The sequence below is a fragment of the Ictalurus furcatus genome, chromosome 15 (genome assembly GCF_023375685.1).
Source record: "Ictalurus furcatus strain D&B chromosome 15, Billie_1.0, whole genome shotgun sequence".
NCBI lineage: Eukaryota > Metazoa > Chordata > Actinopteri > Siluriformes > Ictaluridae > Ictalurus > Ictalurus furcatus.
Window position 1 is genome coordinate 25,908,161 of NC_071269.1, and position 24,729 is coordinate 25,932,889.

Below are 24,729 nucleotides of genomic sequence, written 5' to 3' on the forward strand. Positions count from 1 at the left end.
TTTGGGATAATTAACCTGAGTATGACGTCAATCATCTAACGGTTTCTGTAAAAACTCCTGCTGTATGTGGCGTTGAAAGAAAAGAAGACGATACTAGAGTTTTGCTTGAATGACGACATTTTCAGGACATTTTTGAGGAACCTTTGGGCTGATCTCTCTCATCAACAAGGTGTTTCATTCTGCAGACCCTCCAGTCACTCAGTGTTTTTGTTTATCGCACCATTCTGTGTAAACTCTAGAGACTGTTGTGTGTGAGAATCCCAGGAGATCAGCAGTTTCTGAAATACTCAAAACAGCTCATCTGGCACCAACAACCACACCACGGTTAAAATCTTAGAGATCACTGAGATTTTTTCCCCCCGATTCTGATTGTCGATGTGAACATTAACTGAAGCTCTTGACCTGTATCTGTATGATGTTATGCCTTGTGCTGCTGCTACATGATTGGCGTATTAGAGAATTGCAAGAATGAGTAGGTGTACAGGTGTTCCTACTGTAATAAAGTCCTCCTTGAGTGTTATACAGTGTAGTGTTTAAAACAGGGGTATCCAATCTTATCCGGAAAGGGCTGGTGTGTGTGTGCAGGTTTTCATTCCAACCAAACAGAAGCCACACCTGAGTCTATTGAAAGCCGAGATCAACTGATTAAACAGGTGGAATCAGGTGTGCCTCCTGCTTGATTGGAATGAAAACCTGCTGGTTTAAAATAAATGGTTTAAACCCCTGGTTTAAAATATAGCGCTTCAAATACTTGCGCAATATCGGCGCTGCGTTGATGTACATGAAGCACCGCAGCCTATTTGCGTTTGAAATATTACACAATACTTAAAAATAATCCAAATCAGTACTTTTTGCTCTTTATCAGTTTTCCTATTAACACTTAGAGCTTGTTAGCAGCTTTTTTTTTTACACACAGAAGCACTAGGTACGTCTTTAAAATAGTTTTTTTTTAAAGAACAACAACAGCAAAAAAACACAATAATGCGCAATTCCAGCGCAGCTCTGGCGCTCACGACGCAACCTCTGTGCGCGCGAGCGCCGTTTGACTCTGACCGGTAAAGTACAAATGTGCATGTGAAAGTTGCGCGCGCGTGGAAACGGTTTAATCTTTACACGGTACAATACGAGAATTTAAAAACAACAACAACAACTTTCACGGATGTTTTCGATCAAAAGTATAACGTGCGTTTAAAATTTCATAGTGAAATGTTTGCTTATAAGTTGTTTGAAGTCTAAAAGGCAGCGAGGATAAGTTCAGTCTTCGGCTCTAACTGCCCAGGTAACCACAACACATTCTTAGCTAACTGGCTAACTGCTAGCTAGCACAGCTAACGGTTCTGCTAGTCCGCCAATGCTGGCTACTTTTAATTAAATCACAGTGAACTTAACCTTTTAAAGTTGTTTGCTTTAAATAAGTTGTCGTTAAATTACTTTATGCATGTCAGTATAATACAGTTTAACATACATTTGCACACATTTTACAAAGCGGCTTCTTTTGGTACAACGCTTTTCTTCAGCGTCCCATAGCATAGCATAACATATCCTGCTAGTTATATTCTATATAGAATTGATGTTATAAGTGATGTATATAAGTGATATAACTTAGTCAATTTTTGCTGATAGGCCAACATGTCCGCCATATTGATCGGGGCTGGACTTTACATTTCTCAAACAATTTCACTGGTTTATGATCTATATAGAGTACAAAAAAGGTTCTGTCTCCAGTTACTTACAAACTTGATAGTCAGAGTTGTAAAATTATTCATTGTTATAAAGTACTGTGAAAACGCTCACTTGTTATGCAAAGATTCAGATTACATTACATTACATTACATTTATGGAATTTGGCAGACGCCCTTATCCAGGGTGACTTACATGTCTGTAATCTATACAAATGAGCATTTGAGTGTTAAGGGCCTTGCCCAAAGGCCCAGCGGTGGCAGCTTGGCAGTGCTGGGATTTGAACTCACGACCATCCATTAAGTAGTCCAACGTCTTAACCACAGAGCTACCACTGACCCCCAAAATTTTTATACAACTGAGCTGTTCAGGGTTAAGGACCTTGCCCAAGGGCCCAGCGGTGGCAGCTTGGAGGTACTGGGATTTGAACTCACGGCCTTCCCATCAGACGTCCAATGTCCTAACCACGATGTCCTAACCGTTGTGCAAATGGATTTTTCCTGTCCTTGACTCCATCTTTTAGTTTTTCCTGTGCTCACAACTCGTTCACTTTGAAATACGGAATAAATATATAGTGCATGTTTAAGTCCTAGTAACTGACCATCATTGTACCAAAATGCAATGAAATCTGTAAATACGAGTGAAATAGTTTGACACCGGCAGTCAATCTGCTTTCTAGATTTTATTAGCGATAAAAGGATACAGACATCCTTCAAAACAGACAATCACAAAGATGATTATAAGATAATCCTTTATGGATTATGGAGCCTCTGCTAACAAAACCTTCTGACAGATATCCAACCAGACTCGACCAAAAGCTAACTTGGTGAGCTATACTGTTAATCATTGCGTTTATTTTCCTACGCTAACGTTAGCTACATAACTGAGCTTAAGAAAAAGCCACGATAAACATTCAACCTAAACAAAAGTTTAACGTTTAACATCGCATAATTATGTATTCAGAATAAACACTTTAAAGCTTGCAAAACATTTTTGCATTTTGTTTGAAAACGTCTACCGATATCTTACCTCGGTTTCTTAAACTTGTTTTTATTGAGATAACACGTGCACCAGCTGAAGGTGATAGCGGTGCAGTAGCTTCATTCATATATACATATATATGTATATATATATATATATATATATATATATATATATATATATATATATATATATATATATATATATGTATATATTCAGAGATATAAATATATAGATATATATAGATCAGTAACCTAGTTACAATTTGTGACGTCACTTCCTGTTTCTGCTACTATTAACCATGAAGCAGGAAAGCTGTGTCCAGTTTCCATCAGTACCTGTCCCTGGATTCTGATTGGTCAGAAGGTTTATATTAATATGTTATAATTTCTATAGTAACGGCTCATTCGCAGTGACTTGTATGGTGAACAGTTTATTACTCACTTAAAGGTGCAATTAGCACTTATACAAATAACCTTCAAGTTATGTAAAAGATGATAAAATATAAAGGTTTAATCTGTGTCCGCATTCCCGTTGCGATCCTGTGTGTGTGTGTGGAGTTTGCATGCTGCGGGGGTTTCCTCCGGGTACTCCGGTTTCCTCCCCCAGCCTAATCCAGCCTAGAATAAATCAAATAAATAAAAGCATGAATTACTGTCTCCAAAATCCTTTACTGATAAAAACACTCAATTTCGCAATGGATCTGAGATGTGTGGAGTTTGCATGTTCTCAGGGATTTCCTCCGGGTACTCCGGTTTCCTCCCCCAGTCCAAAGACATGCATGGTAGGCTGATTGGCGTGTCTAAAGTGTCCGTAGTGTATGAATGGGTGTGTGAGTGTGTATGTGATTGTGTGCCCTGCGATGGATTGGCACCCTGTCCAGGGTGTACCCCGCCTCGTGCCCCATGCTCCCTGGGATAGGCTCCAGGTTCCCCGCGACCCTGTAGGATAAGCAATGTAGAAGATGGATGGATGATAAAAGCCACTCTTCACCACTGAATTGATTTGTTCATCGAATTTAAGGCCGTCAGTCTGACTCGTTATATGGTCTAATTCACGATACGAGTGTGTGATGTGTGTTTTCACTCAGATGGAGGGCCGTTCCAGGGCCAGACAGCCTACAGTACAAATCCCGGACGAACAGAGGCTGGGTGAAAAGACGAAAGCCAGGTGGAGTCCTGAAGAAGTGAGTTGTGTTTACTACTAACTTTTCATTTTTAATCTTTGCACCACAAGCAAGTTTGCTTCTTCAGAGTCGCACCAGAAATTGGGTCAGAAGGTGTCGATTCATTTCCTTTATGCCATGTGGCCGCAGGTCACAGGTTTATATTAATGCGCTTGTTCTAATCCGTTATCGTTTCTATAGTAACAACTATGTGTAGCTAGTGATGTGTTTAACATGTTTTGGAAGGAGTCTCCAGTGTGAGTGCTTTGTAACAGTCAGAGGTAAAGCCATCAGTCAGTATTTTACTGTAACAGCACCATAGAGTTGCATTTTTATATGTTGTGTGTTCAGGATAAATATCTTAAGAGTCTGGTGGAGAGGATTGGCGACAACTGGAGCACTATTGGGACTATGTTACCTGTAAGTAAAACGAACAAACAAACAAAAACATTAAAGAGAACCTAATTATACTCGAGTACTCTATTATTTATTAGATATGGTCTGTGTACAAAGCTGAAAGCTTTTAACTGCGTCTCAGGGTCGGACTGAACAGGATTGTAAGTACCGATACACCTGTGTGTTGGACCCAAACTTGATCAAGGGTACCTGGACTAAACAGGAGGATGAGAAGGTGAGCATTGTGGGTACACTCAATGCTTTAGAAATGACGTACAGCTTCGGGTTTAAAGCACACTAAAATCGACAGCCTGAATGTCTTCTGTAGCTCGTAGAATTAGTGACAAAATTGGGAACATACCAATGGACCAGGATCGCCAAGCACCTGAAGGGCCGCAGGGGGAAGCAGTGCCGAGAACGCTGGCACAATCATCTGGACCCGTCGGTGAATAAACAGTCCTGGACTCCCGAAGAAGACATCATCATCTGCAAAGCCCACAGCATTCTGGGAACCTGTTGGGCCAGAATCGCCAAATTGCTTCCTGGGAGGTATGTGGGAGGTAACATTTCCTCCAGGATTTTGCGATCTCAGAAATTAACGCAAAATCAAGCAAACTTCGCGATATTCTGAGGAGCTTTCGATTTTCCGCGGATTTGGGCCGAGACGGGTCACGCGACGTGATCGCAACACACGTTCAGCCGAAGCCTTCTTCGATTCACTTCGTCGAACACGAGTACAGCTAAAAGGTCTCGTTTACCAACATCAACAAACATCACTGCGAAATATCGTAAGTAGTTGCAAATAGTTGCATCGCAAATTTTTGTAAAAAAGCCACGACATAATCAAGCATTTTTGGTCGCAACAATCACAAAAAAAAACCCCTACGAAATCCTGTACGAACTGATTAGCTCTAATCAAACTGTAGAAACATTAAATTTTCAGTTTAGGAGGCGAGGGAACTGATAACATTGGACATCATTTAACACCCTTTTTAGCAGCGTGTAAATGTTTTCATAGACCAAGCCAAATTTAAAAATCCCCGATAGATTTATTTAGGGCTGCAACTAACCATTATTTTCATAATCGATTAGTTGGCCTATTATTATTATTTCGATTAAGCGGATTCGGGGGGGCTTTCAGTACCATTTGTTTTTTGTTTATTTAAAATAAAATCCACAAACTGAGTGTTACAAATATAAACTTCAGACTAAAACTTTACACAAATGTTTGTCCAAAACAGAAAAGACCCCAACACACACACACACACACACACACACACACACACACACACACACACATACACCAGAATATATATTATTAATTTAGGACTGTAGTTTAATTCGGTGCTTTTTGTATATCCATAAAAAATAATGCATAAATATTTATATACAATATAAACTAAAATAAATTAATTATATATATATATATATATATAAATTTATTTTATAGTATATATGCATTATTTTTTATGGATGCACAAAAAGCACCGAATTAAACTACAGTCCTAAATGAATAATAAAAACTCACTTTCACTGCACCTTGTGGTTTCTGTTACTCACTGCCTTTAGACGTTAATTAAAATTAATTCTACTCGTGTTTACTTTTGATCATAATGTTTTGATTAGACATTACAGATCTTACTCGCGCTCCCACTGTGTATCAGCACGAGGAGGAACGCGGTTTTGTCACTAACACATCACTTCTGTTATAATAAACAACAGAATTTACACCGCAAGCGCCAAATACAGCATATAATGACAGTAAACTTAAATTAAGCTAAACCTTTTGAGCAGCTTGCACCAGTTTTCCCTGCCCCTTACACACAGAGGAGCATTTTGTGGATATAAACAGAAGTTTGTGCTCGTGCAGCACTGTTTGACCTCCGCGGTGTTTAATATAAAATGCTCCCTGCCTTAGAGGACTTTCTTCCTCAGTCGCGTGACGATTTCGCCTTCATCTGATGGACACTGAGGTTATGTTGGGAATAAAAGGTGTGTATGACATCATGCGCCGTCGACTAGGAAGCGGCTTATACTTCCGGTCAGTAAAAAAAACCACTAGTGATATATTTGAGATGATATTACCTTTCTAAAATCCACACACTAGACGGTAGTGTATACAGTGCATAGTGTAAGTGTACAGTACTTCATTTGGGACACAACTTTAGTATTTACTCTCCGAAGCGTGTTTTCGGAACAGAAGTAACGTAATGAGTAAATCTCCCCCGTGCCGCGCGCAGACCAACTAATCCATAATGAGCTTCGTTGAAAACGATTTTCTAATCGATTAGTTGTTGCAGCTCTAGATTTATTATCCTTGTACTCGCACACGAGTGTTCAAAAAATGCCACGCAACCATACATTTAATTACCAAGTATGTTCACGGTGTTTACTTTTAGCCGCGCCCACAAAACTCCATAAAAGGCAAATCTCACACAGAGCTGAAAAAGAGAAAGGAAAATGGCGACTAAACGGTGAACAAGAGACTCGTAAGCGCGACACAAGTCGACATTTTTGGTTCAGAGTCTTATTTTGAGAAAACAACTGTTAAAGATATTGACTGCAGAATTTTATATTTCTGATTAGAAATAACAATATTTTTGTAACAGTAACTTGTATATCATTTCCCTCAAAGCTCTACTACACAACTGACAGTGTGACACAGTGATACAGTGCTGATTTCTTCTGCTTTTGTTTACATCTCATACTAAATAGTTTTAGATCCTCAAACGAAATACAACATAAAACAAAAGCAACCTGAGTAAAGACACAATACAGTTCTTATTTTATTGAAGCAAAAAAAAAAAGTTATCCATCACCAATCACTCATGTGAAAAACTAATTGCCCCCTTAAACTTAAAATCTGGTTGTGCCACCTTTAGCAGCAATAACTGGAGATCAGTCTTTCACAGCGCTGTGGTGGGTTTCTGGCCCACTCTTCTTTGCAGAACTGCTTTAGTTCAGCCACACTGGAGGGTTTTCGGGCATGAACTGTCCGTTGAAGGTCCTGCCACAGCATCTCAATTGGTTCAAGTCAGGACTTTGACTCGTCCACTCCAAAAATTTAATGTAGTTTTTTTGAGCCTTTCAGACATGGACTAACTCCTACGCTTTGGATCGTTGTCTTGCTGCATAATCCAGTTGTTCTTGAGTTTCAGCTTACGGACTGAAGACCGGATATTCTCCTTTAGGATTTTCTGGTAGAGAGCAGGATTCATGTTTCCCTCAATTACTGTAAGTTGCCCAGACCCTGAAGCAGCAAAGCATCCCCACACCATCACACTGCCTCCACCATGCTTGACCGTAGCTATGATGTTCTTTTTGTGGAATTCGGTGTTTGGTTTACGCCAGATGTAACGGGACTCCGGTCTTCCAAACAGTTCCACTTTCCACTCATCAGTCCACAAAACATTCTCCCAAAAGATTTGAGGATCAAGGTGTGTTCTGGCAAAATTCAGACGAGTCTTAATGTTCTTCTGGGTTAGCAGTGCTTTTCACCTCACCACTCTTCCATGGATGCCATTTTTGCCCAGTGTCTTTCTGATAGTGGAGTCATGAACCTTTATTGATGCAGGAGAGGCATGTAAGTCCTTTGATGTTGTCCTTACCTCTTTTGTGACTTCCTGAATGAGTTGGCGCTGTGCTCTTGGAGGAATTTTGGAAGCTCGGCCACTTCTGGGAAGGTTCACTACTGTGCCGAGTTTTTCCATTTGGAGATAACGCCTCTCACTGTGGTTCTTTGGAGTCCCAGAGCCTTTGAAATAGCTTTGTAACCCTTCCCAGACTGATGTATTTCAATCACCTTCCTCCTCATCATTTCTGGAATTTCCATCAACTCTGCCATAGTGTGTTACTGAGTAAGATCTTTTGACCAGCTTCCTGCTGTTGAAAAAGTTCTATGTAAGTGTAGATGTGATTGAACAGGGTTTGCAGTAATCAGACCTGGTTGTGTCTCGTCCAGCTGAACCCCTTTATCAATGCACTTTCATAGATTTGGGGAATTAGTAACTATGGGAGCATATACACTTTCACACAGGCCCAGTTGGTATTGGAGAACTTTTTTGCTTCAATAAATAACATTATCATTTAAAAACTGTATTTTGTGTTTAATTTCTGAAACAATTTAGTATGGTGTATACACAAAAACAAGAAAGTGGGATGGGGGCAAATACTTTTTCACAGCACTGTATATAAACTGTATGTGACTTTTTTTTGTGTGAATTGTATTATAAATAGTTATTCATCGCATGTATTTTACTCTTCGCTGTACTAACGCTTGTTTCCTCGTTGTCGTGAGCAGTCTTTTTTTTTTTTACATGTACTTATTCGAGCTATGGATAGCTGCATACGTCTGTTTTGTGATGCTTTCGCACGGAATTTCGGCGTTCTCCCCATCTATTTTTACTGTATTGATGTCTCTGTTGTAAGCTGTCGGAGCATGTCACGTGACACGTTTTGGTGAATCACAACGTTAAAGTTCCTATGCTTGAAATTCGGTCTCCTTGTTTAGGTCCTGTAGTTTCTCACTATAGGTGAGCACTAAAAAGGAAACGAGCGTATTTAAACCAGCTATCATGTTGAGGGAACAGGCTTTCCGACGGTACCAAAGACTCTCCGTTATCAAGAACGATCCCGGAGATATATCTGGTTGAAAAATGCTAACTTATGACAAAGTACGGGGAAATTATCAGACGTAAGAGCACCGAATGCCTAAAAATAAACATTTTAATGTGAACTTTTGTCATTTTTATGGTATTGGTGTTGAATAAGACGTGTTATAGAACCAAAATATACCAAAATCTGAAAATTGACCAGTACACACAAGAATGGCTTTTTTTGTCTGCCGTATCTCTCCTTAGTTAACGGATTTGTTTTGGAATGGCTTTCTTTCAGATCGTTAATATGAAATGAAAATCCAGTGTTCACTAAATTGGTGTGTAATTCCTGAAATGGTTCAATTTTGCACTTATAGGACTGATAACTCCATCAAGAACCACTGGTACTCGACTCTGAAGCGTAAAGTGGCCAAAGGTGTGCTAGTGATCGACGCTGATCCTGTTGCCTCTTCACCTCCTGAAGAAACATCTATAGAAGTGGAGAAGGAGGAAGAAGTGACTCGTCCAACTGAAGAGGAAACTAAAGTATGCTGTCGTCATTTGTAATGATTTCATGCTGATAGTGTGTGTTGTCTGAATAATTGACTTGTGACTGTGTTGTGTGTTTAGATGGATGTCCCTTGTGACGTCAGTCTGCAGTCAGAATTTGTGATGGACGTTCCTGATCAGGTAACCTACCCTATTCCTGATTGCTGTAGATCTTGGGTCTGGAATATCACTTGCTCTATAAAGGAAATCTCTCTGCTCTAACAGACACAGCCTGCCCCATCGACTCCTAATACCAGTGCGGACGATTCCTGTTACGATGCTTTCAGCTCGGTCCTAATGACCGACTTTACAGAGCAGGTGAGAGTATTTTTAAACGATATGATTTGTTATTTGTGATGTACTTTTTAAGCAGGTCCTAACCCATATGTTTGAAACTCAGAGTAGTAAAGTATTAGTTATCATTTTCATGCTCATGTGTATACTCTTTTTAGAGAAGAAGGTTCCTTGAAACACCAGGAACTATAGGAAGTAGAGCGAAAACAAACCTGTTGTAGGCATCTGCAGAGAAGCGTTAATGTTTTTCTGGAGGAACAAACCGACAATCCTTAATTAACCACCCCCCCCCCCCCCCCCAAGGAATTTGTCTTATTTACTCTATCATTTTCAGATAATGAAAGCAAGGGAACCCAGGCGTCGCAAAAGAAAACAGAAGCCCAAAAAAGGCCAGAGGCATTTAAAGTGGAAAGGAGCCCCTGATGCTGAGAAAGACTCCAACGACATCACCAGAGTAAAGTCCACTTCCAGCCCCCGCGACAGGTCGCAGTCACGACAGAAAATCATCATCGGTGCGGCGCTGCAAATGATCTCTGAAGACATGTTGCCTTTTAGCATCTTCGAAGGATCCGGGTTTCGAAACTTCATGGCTGCGATCGGTCCTCAGTACCCTAGAATTTCTCCGCATAGCGTAGGATTGAGGCTTTACGTCGAAGTGGAGAAGGCGGTTAAACCGAGCCTGATTAAACAGCTGAGGGATTGTCTCGCTGTGACTGGAGGAAACTCGAACATCCACGTCACGGCGGATATCTGGGCCAGCGAGGATGCCGAAACCATCCTCGCTGTTCAGCTGCATTTCCTCGACGGAGACTGGAACATGTGTAGGCCGACAGTTGCGTTTCGGCATTTAAGCGACAATAACTTCAACAGCATTGTTACGAGCGAGCTGGAAGCCGTGCTCCTGAGCTACGGGCTTTTTCCTGAGAACATCGGCTACCTTATTCTTCACGAGGCCAAGAACACAATCAGCATACACAACCTTTTCTGCGACTACAAGATCATGCATAGCGTCCAGAAGAACGACCCGGACGAAGACGAAATAATCGACTTCATTGACGATCAAGTGTCTGTCGTGGATTTCTCGGAAGTCCACTTGGCCAGGAATGTGGACTGCTTTAGTAGCTTGTTGCACTTGGTAATCAAGGAAGCTCTAAAGGCCTCACAGTGTGCCAGCTACGTCGTCTCTCAGATCCGAGATATCGTGGCCTTCTTTCGGCACAGTGCCTACTGGAATAATGTTCTCATGCGGGACTGTAATGTCTCTCTCGCAGATCCTCACAGCTTCAACAGCTATAAATGGAACTCCACTTTTGCTGCTTTTCGTAAGCTGCTTTCAAAGGTTGCTTGGGACGGCGCGATGGGCCTGATAGCCCAAGCGCAGAAAGAAGAGAACGACTCGACTGTTTCTCCTCCAGTAATCCATGTCATCTGGGACCAAGTCGTAGACATCATTGGTTTTTTAGAACCTTTCGAAGAGGCGGTCCAAGTGCTTCAGTCAGATGGCATCACGTTCTCCCTCGTCATTCCATCCATCATCGGACTCGATAAAACCCTTGAGCTTAAAAAAACCTCATATCCCCAATTCCGCAAAGCTCTCCGCTCCAGACTACACGACTACTTCCAACCTCTGATCATGCAAAAAGATTTGATTCTCGCTACAGTCCTGGATCCTCGCATTAAACTGCAACCTTTCGAAGACGAAGAAGAGGCCAGTGATATCAAACTCGCACCCCCTACCAAATTCTGGGCTTGTTCGATCTTAGAATCCGCTATGAGTGAAACGGATGCCTGGGTTCCCATCGAGGAGGGCAGTGTAAAACTAGACCACGATGACCAGCTTGCTGCGAAAGCTGCCAGTTTGGGCAACATCAAGAGCAAGAAGATCTTCAGCTTCATGCAGCCTTCCGCCAAGAAGACGCAAGACTCCGAGCTCGATCTTTATATCGCCGAACCTTTACTGGATGGAGATGCTTCTGTTGAGGAGTTCTGGCGAGGAGCCACACGGTTTCCACAGCTACGAAATATCTGCCACAGACTTTTGGCTGTCCCAGCTTCATCTGGAGGGTTTAAACGTCTCTTTCCCATGGCGGCTTCTATAGTTCGTGCCAGGAGAAATCGACTTCCTCAGCACACTACAGAGCGATTATTACTTTACAGAGAGAGCCAGAAGTTAAAAAACGGAAGAAGTGGAACTGGATTGTAAACGGCCTCGTGAAACATTGATGTCGCGTTTGTGTGACCTTTGTTACGCATTATTAATTACATCTGACCTGTAGAATCATATAACATTAAAATAAAACGATAGATCTCATTCATGTTCATGTATATACTGAATGCTGGACTAAGCCGTGGAATTTTTTTCATGTGCCTCCTTTCTCCTTTTTTATATTGTGACTTTAATCTCCTATGCCAAGTGTCAGAATGAGTCTTTTCATGTGTTTTCTCATTAACATATAATTATCATTGGATAAAAGAATGGATTGATAAAATAACTTCTCTGTGTCAGTTTTGTTGTCTTGTAATCATTTGGATTGTGTGCTGCAAGAGATATTCGATTTGTGGAGCATGTTAGCCGTTTACTTTATTCGTAGGTCGGCCATATTGGTTGTGATGTTATGATTAGGGTAGGAGAAGTGTAATCACCCATCAGCGTACAAGAAAAAGTGACTCAAAACTTGTCTATTTTACCTAAAATTTGCAAATCACAAAGTGTTTTTGTACACAAAGTATGAGATAGTAACTGGATTACATGAAATAAATGAATGTTTGTTTATTTTGCCACAGATTTGACTACTATTCCAAAGATGTTCATTTTCGCTCTCTTTTAAACATGTTTGCTGGAAAGTCTCCAACACTTTTTATTCTCTACTAGGTTTTTAAACTTTAGTAAAGCTTAACAAAGCATACTTTAAAGACTTTTCCCCTCAAGATTGGGATGTAAAACTGTACAGATTTTCGCTTTGCTTGTTTCCCAGGTGATCAGGTGTAAAACATAATACTATTATAGTACACATTTTAGATGGCTAAACAAAAAACAAAAACCATTTTGGGTAAACAGTTTTATTTTTTGTGCTGAATATCCTTATTGTTCTGTATGAAATATACCTCAGGTGACGCTCGTGCGTTGTTTTTTTTTTTTTTTTTTGTTCTTGTTTTTTTTTTTAACTGCCGGAAGTTAATTTTTCCCGCCGCTTCTCCACGGACACGCGCCCGGAGAGTTTATTGCGCCGTGATTGGTCAGTGGTTGCTGGGGTAACAGGTCTCCGTACAAGCAGCTTGAGCCTTTTAACGCCTCAGTCTCAACACACACAGGACAGAGGACTGTTCCAAATCAAACTCGATACATATATTAAAACATTAATTATCAATCATTTATTCTCTTCTGTGAGGAAATTTTGTAGAAATAAAAAAAATGTACAAACGATTTTTCACATATAATATGTGCAAATATTTAATTTAAAAAATGCACAAACAGTTGGACGTTTTCATAACGACGTTAGCTTGTTAGGCTAGCACTGCGGTTTTAGATTAGAGTTTAAAGTTAATAGTCGCCTATATTACGACTATTCTTTTATTTAATTATATTTCTTAATACTCTCAGAGACATTACAAAACGTTAAACATACAGCACACAACACAACCGCGTTACACAGACGATTCTAGAAGCGAAACGAGTCCTGTAGGAATTTGTACAAATAATTTCACTTGAGGTAAAATAGTGTGGGTGGGTTTTTTTAATACTGATGGTACGACCCAGTATAATAATTATATTATTAAACCCCATATATAATTATATAAATTCCTATTTTAATTTTAAAACCAAATATTTCAAACGTTACTTAATCCAATTAATTACAATAAAAATAGCCCTATATTTATCTAATCAAATGATTTAAAATTACAAAAAAACTGCCCTTATTTATCTAATAAAAAAATCACGCTATATTTACAACATTTAATAACAATTTACATTTGTTATATATACATATGTATATATATATGTATATGTAGGTATGCATAAAGCTGATATTTCGCTACTTCCGCGTACTAACGTTTATTTTCGCGGCTCAACCAATCACAGCGCAGCATTCCCAGAAGGGGCGTGGCTTGACGAAAATGACGTATTGCGGAAGTTTTCGTTCAGAATGAAACATGGCTGCTGCTTCTGCTTCTGCTTTGAGGTCCGGTGTGAATTCTAAGTTATGTTTGTTTGCGCATTTAGTGATTTTTGCCTGGTATGTGTTCACACTGAATGCTAACTGCGCCATAGCGGTTTCAGGGCGACATCCGGGCACTCTGTCTTACGGAGGCCGGTGGAAATATTTAACCTTCATCAACCTGGTGAGTGGAAATGGCTGAGTCCTGAATGAGTCCTGAATGAGTCCTGAATGAATCCTGAATGAATACTGAATGAGTCCTGAATGAGTTCTGAATGAGTCCTGAATGAATCCTAAATGAATCCTGAATGAGTCCTGAATGAGTCTTGAATGAGTTCTGAATGAATCTTGAATGAGTCCTGAATGAATCCTAAATGAATCCTGAATGAGTTCTGAATGAATCTTGAATGAGTCCTGAATGAGTCCTGAATGAATCCTGAATGAGTCCTGAATGAATCCTGAATGAGTCCTGAATGAATATTGAATGAGTCCTGAATGAATCCTGAATGAGTCCTCAATGAATCCTGAATGAGTCCTGAATGAATCCTGTATGAGTCCTGAATGAGTCCTGAATGAATCCTGAATGAGACCTGAATGAGTCCTGAATGAGACCTGAATGAGACCTGAATGAGTTCTGAATGAGTCCTGAATGAGTCCTGAATGAGACCTGAATGAGTTCTGAATGAGTCCTGAATGAGTCCTGAATGAATCCTGAATGAGACCTGAATGAGACCTGAATGAGACCTGAATGAGACCTGAATGAGTTCTGAATGAATCCTGAATGAGTCCTGAATGAATCCTGAATGAGACCTGAATGAGACCTGAATGAGACCTGAATGAGTTCTGAATGAATCCTGAATGAGACCTGAATGAGTGAACAATGTAGTGCACTACTTAGTGTGAAAAAATACTTGTAATATTCCTAACATATGCACTTAGAGCTGATGGTAAAAGTTTTACCTTTAACTTGAGTTCCATCACAGTAACAAAAAGCAGCTTAATAAATAATTCTTCATTGAGTTATTACTCAGTTATTACAATTAGAGAATATTTCTAAACGTGATAGAAAGTTGGACCTTTATTCTACTTTTGTATATTCCACTATAGGACAGATGCTCAGACTGTTTTTTTTACTATCTATTACAATTATTAAAAGATTGTATTGATGCACTGTATTTATTATTGTGTACATTAATATTTTGGCTGCTTATGGAAGCTTAAAACGATTTTGTTCTTCAATTTCTGAAATGTCCACCTTCAGAACATATTGTAAATAAACGTCCAGTCTGACTGTTATTACATTTCAGTTGATTTTATTTACCGGCATAATAACTTTCCACTACTGTAACAAAATGTAGAAAATAAATGAGAAACCTGCAGACTCCCACTTTGAGAACCTATGGCCCTAAGAATACAGTTGTGCCCAAAAGTTTGCATACCCCCTGCAGAATCTGCTAACTCTTAATTTAAACAGGATGATCGGAGTAAATTATTATTATTTTATTTAAAGAACTTTTTTTTTCATTTAGTACTGCCATTCAGACGCTAAATAAGATATTTACATGTCTCCCAGAAGACAAAATACTAACAATTTACACCGATCATCCTGTTCAAAAGTTTACACCCCCCTGGATCTTAATGTATGGTGTTGCCTTCTTGAGCATCAGTGAATGTTTGCACCTTTTGTAATAGTCGTGTACGAGTCCGTCGGTCGTCCTCGGTGTGAAAAGGTGGTTCTGAACATCATATAGTCTGATGGAAAGGAGTCAAATATGCAGAAGATGCTGGAAAAGTAAAGAATGTGCAGGACCTGGAGGATTTTTCTGAAGAACAGTGGGCGGTTTAACTGCTCAGGACAAACACGTGACTCATGAAGAACTCTCACAAAACATAAACACAGTCGTGGATCATCCTGGTAACGACACACGGGATTAATAATCAATGGTGTGTAAACTTTTGAACGGGGTAATTTTTATAAATTCCGATATAATCTTGTCTTGTGGACTATATGTAAACATCTGTTATGTGAAGTAGATTATTCAGGACAGGACTAAATAAACAACAACCTGGGATTTTTATGATCCGTCTTATTTTGTTAACAGTATTAAGATTTAGCAGATTCTACAAGGGGTATGCAAACTTTTGGGCACAACTGTATTTTGAGGTCTCCAACTTTGGATTGTAGTCAATCTTTCTGGCGTTTTCGTTTCTTTTGTCCCCCTCCCTTGTTTTTGTCCCAGTTCTTGTACTCTTTGCTCTTGCGTTGTAGTTCTTGTCATGTTCCTGTTTGTCACTGTTGCTAAACTCTCCCTAAACACTCCGATATCGCTCTGTTTGCATCCCCAACTCTGTGAAAGGTCAGTGTTTCCTGCTTCAGAGTGTGTGAGAGCTGTTTTTCTGACTCTCACAGACTCCTATCTTGGTCTGCCCAAAAGTTTGGTCCTGTTTCAGTTTTCCATGCCATAAATAAGATGTAAAAATGACCATATGACTGTTTTCATTCACCTCAATGCACCTTAATGCAGCGGTTCTCAGAGCGGGATCTGTGAAGCTTAGCCAGGGAGTCTGAGATGTTTTATTTTCTTAGAGTGGTATAAATACATTATTATCATCAAAAGTTATGATGAAGTTTAAATGGGTGTAATACAAATCTCAGTCATTCAAACACAACGACTGGTGGAAAGTTCAGGAGTGAGAAGCTCTATGCTCCAATAAATAACCAGAATGTTCCGGAACAAAATGTCATTTCTTCAGGACCATTGTGCAACACATAAAACACAAGACTGCGTGAGACGAGCGCAGGACAATAAATACTGCACACAGGACGCAGAGGTGTCCTTGGCTCTGAAAAGTTTGGGAACAACACACTTAATAAGGCACAAATGCCAATAAATTAACTAGGGAAGGTCAAAGGGGTGTACAAACTTTTGAGCATGCCAGTCGTTTGTTACTGGAATATTTAGGTTTGTACGTTGTCGGAAAGTTGATTCATTATCATGTATACGTAATGATGTTTTGATAAACTATATATTAAAAACTAAAAGACCACGAGGGCACAAACTTTTGCAGTGTTATATTATATGTGTGTTTAACTGGAACCCTGTTGGTGCTGCAGGTGATGCAGACGGTGTTTTTCGGGCTCTGTGTTGTAACCGATCTAATCCAGATGGCGCTGCCGAGGAAACGCAGCGACTCGTCGTTCCTCGTCACAGCGCGGGATTTCTTCTTCACCGTTCTGGCTTTTCCGGTGGGAACCGTGAGTGTCCGAGATTCGCAATCTGATATCAAACACGAGGTTTTGTGATTAGTGTAATCAGGTTTGTTATGAATCAGTTTTACGTTTTCAGTTTGTCTTCGCTTCTTTCTGGTCCATCTACGCCTACGACCGAGAGCTGGTCTTCCCCAAGGTTTTAGATGACATCATTCCTACATGGCTTAATCACGCTATGGTAAGCGTCGCTATTTATGAAAGTATTTGCGCATGCGTAAGCTTTATCGTCAGTGTAAGCCTTCTAATAAACCTCCATTTATATTTATATTCTTAATGCATTGTGATTGTTTATTAATAAATACTATATTACGCATCATTATTATTAGTATTATTATTATTATGTTTTTGTACCATAGTCTTTTTAAGCGTCACATCACAACATTACATTTTATCCCACAGCGCTGTTGAAATCCGGATTCTGATTGGTTAGACAGTATCGAATCATTTTTCTATGATTATATTAACGCTGTCGTTCTAATACGTTATCGTTTCTATAGTAACGGCTCGTTCACAGGGACTCGCGTGGCGAACACGCCGCTAATCATTTTTCTTTAAGGATGAATGTGTTTTTGCAGCGTTTAGGGAAGGAGTCTCCAGTGTCAGTGCTGTGTAACATTCAGAGGTGAAGCTGTAACTTTAAGTTTTCCGACATCTTCGTCACAGAGGAGTTTACACTTCTTTACTGTTTCTAGGCAACTAAAGACAAGATGAGAGAGAATGAAGAGAGAGAATAGAGAGAGAATAAAGAGAGGGAATAGAGAGAGAGAGAATAGAGAGGTAATAAAGAGAGGGAATAGAGAGGGAATAAAGAGAGAGAATAGAGAGAGAATAAAGAGAGGGAATAGAGAGAGAGAATAGAGAGGTAATAAAGAGAGAGAATAGAGAGGTAATAAAGAGAAGGAATAGAGAGGGAATAAAGAGAGAGAATAGAGAGAGAATAAAGAGAGGGAATAGAGAGAGAGAATAGAGAGGTAATAAAGAGAGAGAATAGAGAGGTAATAAAGAGAGGGAATAGAGAGGGAATAAAGAGAGAGAATAGAGAGAGAATAAAGAGAGGGAATAGAGAGAGAGAATAGAGAGGTAATAAAGAGAGAGAATAGAGAGGTAATAAAGAGAGAGAATAGAGAGAGAATAAAGAGAGGGAATAGAGAGAGAGAATAGAGAGGTAATAAAGAGAGAGAATAGAGAGGTAATAAAGAGAGGGAATAGAGAGAGAGAATAGAGAGGTAATAAAGAGAGAGAATAGAGAGGTAATAAAGAGAGGGAATAGAGAGGTAATAAAGAGAGAGAATAGAGAGAGAATAAAGAGAGGGAATAGAGAGAGAGAATAGAGAGGTAATAAAGAGAGAGAATAAAGAGGGAGGATTGGCACCCTGTCCAGGATGTACCCCGCCTCGTGCCCGATGCTCCCTGGGATAGGCTTCAGGTTTCCCCGTGACCCTGAAAAGGATAAAGTGGAATAGAAGATGGATGGATGGAATAGAGAGTGAATAAAGAGAGGGAATAGAGAGAGGGATGGTGAGGGAACGAGTGTTTATAGCTGCTGTAACGTAAGTGAGAACAGGAAGTGACTGTTTTCATGAACATTAAGTGTAAATTTAAACAGATAATTTATGGCTTGTCATTCTTTCATACATATAAAATTGGTAAGTTTCTGTGGAATAAGAGGAGTAAAACACTGTTATAGGACAATAATAATAATAATAATAATAATAATAATAATAATAATAATAAAGTTCGGTATGGTAACACTAACTCCGCTTCATCACACTGCACCAGAAGTGTTTTATGTCTTATTTATCGGTTCACTCGGTCCTCTCAGGATGTTCTTTTTTTTTTAATCATGTTTAGTGTTTATCTATTTCTGACTCTAATGGATTATTTTCCTCCACAGCACACTGTAATCCTGCCGCTGCTCCTGGTGCAGATGTTTCTTCAGCATCACAAACACCCGAGTCGTTCCAGAGGAATCCTGGCCCTGGCGCTCTTCGCCTCCCTCTACTTGGCCTGGTAATTATCTCCCGTGCTGCCGAGTCACTCGGTCAGATCACGAGTCATTTACATGTACATTTATTCATTTAGCAGACGCTTAAATCCAAAGCGACTTACAAAAGAGGAAACACAAGCAAAGCGATACATCACGCGGAGAACAATACGAGTAGTGCTACCGTACACGATCTTTAATTGAGTCCTAGAGAAGCAAAGTGCGCAGAGTCGAGGTGTAAGAGTCAATGTCAGAGACAAAGGTGGTGGGGGGGGTCTTAGTCGGAGGGTTGAGGGGTTGGGTCTTAGTCGGAGGGTTGGGGGGTTGGGACCAGCGGACAAGTTAGGGGTTAGTTAAGCATTCACGGAAGAGGCGGGTCTTTAAAAGGGTCTCTGAAGATAGTGACAGAATCTGCGGTCCGGATTGAGGTTGGAAATTAATTCCACCACTGAGGGACAGTCAGTGCGAAGGTTCTGGAAAGGGAACTTGTTGAGGTAGGGGGCGCTGTTCCAGACAAGGTCTTGTAGGTGAGCATCAAGGCCTTGAATTTGATGCGAGCGGCTACAGGAAGCCAGTGGAGGGAGATGAAGAGGAGTTTGATGGAGCTGCTGGGAGACCCAGGAGATAACAAGAGCCTGGACTAGTAGCTGTGTGGTCTGATCGGTGAGATAGTGTCTGATGTTCTTGATGTTCTACAGAATGAATCTACAGGACCGTGCAGGTGTTGAAATGTGGTCTGTAAAGTTCAAGTGGTCATCAAAAGTCAATCAAGGTTCCTGGCCGTCCTGCTTGGGTTGAGCGTGGTCGAGCCGAGCTGTACGGTGAGGTTGTGGTTGATTGAGGGACAGGCTGGGACGACGAGAAGCTCCGATTTTACCAAGTTGAGCTTAAGGTGGCGTTCCCTCATCCAGACCGAGATGTCCGACAGGCAGCCAAATCAAATGAGTTAGAAATTGAGTTAATACATTTTTTTGCAGACTGTTTGAATAAAACTTGTGCTGTGTTCGGACGGTAGTGATTCGCACTTGATGGAGATGGACAGTAAGAGCCATCCATCACCATCAGGACTTTTTTCCTCCATCATGATGTGGGGATGTTTTATAGGGGGCCAAGCACTAAGGGTTCCTCTCTGGTCTCTTTAGTGTTCTGTGTAAATGACGACTGGTGAGCTTTTTGTGAAGGGTGCTTGGACCCCATCACTGTTTGAGGCTATATATATATATATATATATATATATATATATATATATATATATATATATATATATATATATATATATATATAATGTGTGTGTGTGTGTGTGTGTGTGTGTGTGTGTAGCCCAAACCATGCATTACACAAAATGAATAAAAGAAATGAAACAATAAAAGTATGTTTTTGATCAGCATTTTCGACATATTTCTCACCATGGTGAATTTTCCCTTCTTGATTTCTTTAGCATCGGTTCGGAGTAAAGATCAATCATGTCGAAAATAAAAATACTACTGTATATAAAAAAGTGTTGTTGTTTTTTTTAAATTAAAGATCCATCCTGCCTAATCTCTGCCGTTAAATAGAACAAAAAATGTAAAAAGCTTTTTTTCTTTGTTGCTTTCCCGATTCTCTGAATTTATATGATCACGTATTCAGAATAAAGATCTCCGCTGCCAAATCACCTCCATTAATTCAATTAAAGGGATGGTTCACCCCAAAAATAAAAATTCTGTCATCATTTACTCCCCCTCGTGTTGTTCCAAAACTGTACGACTGAATTTCTTCTGTGGAACATGAAAGAAGATATTTGGAGAAATGTCTGGGTTTGTTTAGTTTTTTTTTGTCCATACAGTGCAAGTCAATGGGCACCAAAACTGTTTGGTTACCAACATTCTTCAAAATATCTTCTTTTATGCTCCGCAGAAGAAAGAAATGCCTACAGGTTTGGAACGGCACGAGGGTGAGTAAATGATGACAGAATTTTCATTTTTGGGTGAACTGTCCCTTTAAGAAAAAGGGCTTTAAAATGATCATTCTTTTTGTGACCTCCAAATATTTTATTGGTTAACGATGAAAGCATGATCTGACATTTTTTTGCGCTGTGTCTAACAGTGTATTTATCACAGTGTTAAATACACATGAGCGTGTGTTTATGTATAATTTAGGGTGCTGTGGGTGCGGCATGCATCAGGGATCTGGGTTTACCCCATCATGGCTCACCTCAGTCCCGCAGGCCTCGTCGTGTTCCTCAGCGTGGCGTCTCTCAGCATGGCTCCTCTTTACCTGCTGGGGGAGAAACTCAACCGTGTCATTTGGGGTCCTACAGGTGAGACGATTCCATGACACCTGACATCATCAGTGTAATGTTCTGTCTAAGAGCACTTTCACACTTATTAGTCTTTTTGGCGAGTCTTCGTTTGGTTTGGTTTTACACTGCATATAATCATATGAACCAAATGCAAAACGGGGGGGCGGGTGGAGGGGGGGGAGCTGAAATCATAGTCATAGAACTCTCACTCATTGGTCAGAAATACAGTGACAGAAAAACAACCCTTTGACATATCTGCTTTGAAATGACAGATCTGGTGCTAAATTAATGAATTGTTATGAATGCTGTTTTCCAATTGTGAAAGATGCAACGTCTCACTCACAACCTCAGAAAAAGAAGAAGAAATGAAGAACCAGAGAAATGACCATCGACTGACTACAGAGAGCCGGACCAGATCCTTCACCAGCACGGACAAAATACTGCAATAGCACTGAGAAAAAGGGATTTACATTACCACAATAGTATAACCACATGCAAAGCTAAGCGTTCACACAGATGATTCACTAAATGTTCACGCAGATGATTCACTAAATGTTCACGCAGATGATTCACTAAATGTTTACGCAGATGATTCCCTAAGTGTTCACACAGATGATTCCCTAAGTGTTCACGCAGATGATTCCCTAAGTAATTCAGTAAATGATTCAGTAAGTGTTCATGCAGATGATTCCCTAAATGATCACGCAGATGAGTCACTAAATGTTCATGCAGATGATTCCCTAAGTGTTCACGCAGATGATTCCCTAAGTGTTCATGCAGATGATTCACTAAGTGTTCACATAGATGATTCATTAAGTGTTCACGCAGTCGATTCCCTAAGTGTTCACGCAGACGATTCCCTAAGTGTTCACGCAGTCGATTCCCTAAGTGTTCACGCAGACGATTCCCTAAGTGTTCACGCAGACGATTCCCTAAGTGTTCACACAGACGATTCCCTAAGTGTTCACGCAGACGATTGCCTAAGTGTTCACATAGATGATTCATTAAGTGTTCACGCAGTCGATTCCCTAAGTGTTCACGCAGACGATTCCCTAAGTGTTCACGCAGATGATTCCCTAAGTGTTCATGCAGATGTTTCACTAAGTGTTCACAAAGACGATTCATTAAGTGTTCACGCAGACGATTCCCTAAGTGTTCAAGCAGACGATTCCCTAAGTGTTCACGGAGACGATTCATTGTCACAATACAGTTTATGTTGAAGAACGGGATCATTTGCACATTTCTAATCTTAAGGAAAAAATCTGCTCATGTAAAAGCATCGTAATACGCTACTGTTTAATGTTTTCACACCTGAAACATGAATTTTAACCTTGAAATTCTGTATGCTGTACTCTCCTAAAATGCTGGATGTCAGAGGGCCAGTTGTTTATCATGTAGAACATTTTTAACACAAATGAATAACCGCGTGACGATTGAAGAATATCTTTGCTGGATTATTATGTGACTTGACGAAGTCAGATTTTAATAAAAGATATATATTATATTCTGTCAGTGTGTGTCATTATTGTGGTGTCATGTGATCACTCCGAGTTACTGAAACCTGTAGTGTTGAAAAAAAACCACACACACACACACACACACACACATTTTCACAAATAAACTAGTAGCATTTAGAGAAAAGTAGAAAGTCGTGGATTGTGATATGAAGAGATATGAAGCGTCCGCCGCACAAGTCCCTGTGAATGTGCTGTTGCTATAGAGACTAATGCCAGAGATGCTGTTAAAGGGAATTAATCAACAACTTCTGACCAATCGGAATCCAGAATAAGGTTAATACATTTTTTTGTCAAGGTTATTTACTGCAGTAAATACTGTTTGTAGAGCATTAGCAGGTTTAATAGCAGTTTAAAGCAAAATGTAATAAGAATATAAATGGTTAGGATCAGTCCTGGTTCTTTGTGCTCGGTGACTTTCTCATGCTGTTTCAGGAATAAGTGGATTAGTGGCTTAAACCAGGAGCAGTCAGGAACAGTAGCCTTGCTTATCTCCCGACCTTCAGCCTGTGCTATATCCTGCTGATCTTTACCGTTATTACCTCGGAGTTGTCGTTTTTTGCTTCACATTTACGCCGTGTTTATTTTAAATTGTGTTTAAGTGTGCTGGACTTTCAAAGCTTCACGCCGGATATTAACAAGGCACGACGATGATCAGATGAGCTGCTGATGGAACGATCAGACCCAATCTTTTTTTGGTTTTGAAGAGCAATGCTAATTCACCTTTCAGGGCCCAAGATTCTGTGTACGTCTGAGAAACCTGAAGCACGGTGCGTCGTCCTACAGTTTACAGGTAAGATCGAGATATATTTTCTGAAACTGTTCAATCAGATCCAGCAGAATAGTTTAGTGTAGTAGTTAAAAACAGAGCGCATGAACATGCACGTGATACAAATAATTTTAAAAAAACAAAAAACAATGTGTTTATCTGAGTCTCTAGTGAATTAAATTCATATTATATCCAATCTATACATTATAAAGAGTCTCAATCCAATCTGGTTATTCCTCACTCACCAATGCTCCGGTTCATGAAATTCCTCTGTAGATATAATACAGTCCTTTTCAGTCTAAAACTGTATTCCAAAGTTTTAATGTTAATGTTTCGGCGTGTATTTTGACTTACAGATATTATAATGGAGGTTGGAGTCAGTCTTAATGCCTTTCTGCTGTTTTCCTGCTGAAAAACATGGAGTCTGGTACGTTTTTCTAAATGACGAGCACATTTTTTCCGACTACAGCCAGAAAACAGACATAATTTACATCTTATTTGCATATTTTTATATTTCTTTAAGAATATTTACTAGAACATCTTGTTAATCCATAGTTCAGTGAATGATTGTAGATTGTTTTTGTGTTAATGCGCTTTATCTTAAATAGTCATGTTCCAATGCGAACTGCTTTGAGATTTTGGACTCGTTAGTGAATGAAGAACGCTGTTTTAGGAAAATAATCAACAGCAGGGCGGTGTGATGGATTTGCTAACGATCGCAATTTGATTTATTGATTTATTTATTTAAATCCGCAGCTTGTCGTGTTACCGAGAAACCGCAAAGAAGCGTAAACTTTACATTGTAATTGTTGGAAAACTTACTTAACATTACAGCTGTAAGTTTACATGCAGAAAAAAAAAATGGGTTAAATCTAAAGGAAATATATGTACACTAGGTTGTCCTACTGGAGGAACCTTTAAAAGGTCTGTACTGAAGCCTACAACAAGGTGTTTTCAAGTAGAACCTTTGTAGAAATCCAAGAACCAAAGTATCCAAAGAACCCATAGTCTGTCATTTAAGATTTCCTCCACGGTGAAATTACTTTGATCCGGGATTCTTAATTTTGAAAAGGGAGGGGTGTTCTCTTTCAGA

The 24,729-nt window shown here is 39.8% G+C and overlaps 2 protein-coding genes and 1 long non-coding RNA gene across 5 annotated transcripts; 2 read left to right on the forward strand and 1 right to left on the reverse strand.

Annotated features, from left to right (window-relative positions):
- Positions 1 to 1,055: 1,055 nt before the first annotated feature.
- On the forward strand, positions 1,056 to 13,356 carry mybl2a (v-myb avian myeloblastosis viral oncogene homolog-like 2a). Of its 2 annotated transcripts, XM_053644204.1 has the most exons (9): positions 1,056 to 1,279; positions 3,752 to 3,847; positions 4,178 to 4,246; positions 4,365 to 4,457; positions 4,551 to 4,771; positions 9,195 to 9,363; positions 9,448 to 9,507; positions 9,592 to 9,684; positions 9,995 to 13,356. In XM_053644204.1, exons 2-9 carry the CDS (start codon positions 3,752 to 3,754, stop codon positions 11,861 to 11,863), a joined length of 2,670 nt encoding a protein of 889 aa, XP_053500179.1. In that variant the 5' UTR covers positions 1,056 to 1,279; the 3' UTR covers positions 11,864 to 13,356. The 2 variants fall into 2 exon arrangements, with proteins under 2 accessions (XP_053500179.1, XP_053500178.1); XM_053644203.1 differs by lacking the exon at positions 1,056 to 1,279 and having other exon boundaries at positions 3,474 to 3,847.
- Positions 13,357 to 13,777: 421 nt separating this feature from the next.
- On the forward strand, positions 13,778 to 22,855 carry adtrp1 (androgen dependent TFPI regulating protein 1). 2 transcript variants are annotated; one of them, XM_053643479.1, is made up of 6 exons: positions 13,778 to 14,001; positions 16,933 to 17,073; positions 17,165 to 17,266; positions 18,983 to 19,098; positions 21,211 to 21,371; positions 21,679 to 22,855. In XM_053643479.1, the coding sequence occupies exons 1-6, from the start codon at positions 13,813 to 13,815 to the stop codon at positions 21,720 to 21,722; spliced, it is 753 nt and encodes a 250-aa protein (XP_053499454.1). In that variant the 5' UTR covers positions 13,778 to 13,812; the 3' UTR covers positions 21,723 to 22,855. The 2 variants fall into 2 exon arrangements, with proteins under 2 accessions (XP_053499454.1, XP_053499453.1); XM_053643478.1 differs by having other exon boundaries at positions 21,705 to 22,855.
- On the reverse strand, positions 22,649 to 24,024 carry LOC128619343 (uncharacterized). The gene is made up of 3 exons (XR_008387928.1): positions 23,991 to 24,024; positions 23,882 to 23,906; positions 22,649 to 23,647 (listed from the first exon to the last, which is right to left on the reverse strand). It is a non-coding gene; the product is annotated as an uncharacterized LOC128619343 (long non-coding RNA).
- Between the last annotated feature and the right edge of the window lie 705 nt (positions 24,025 to 24,729).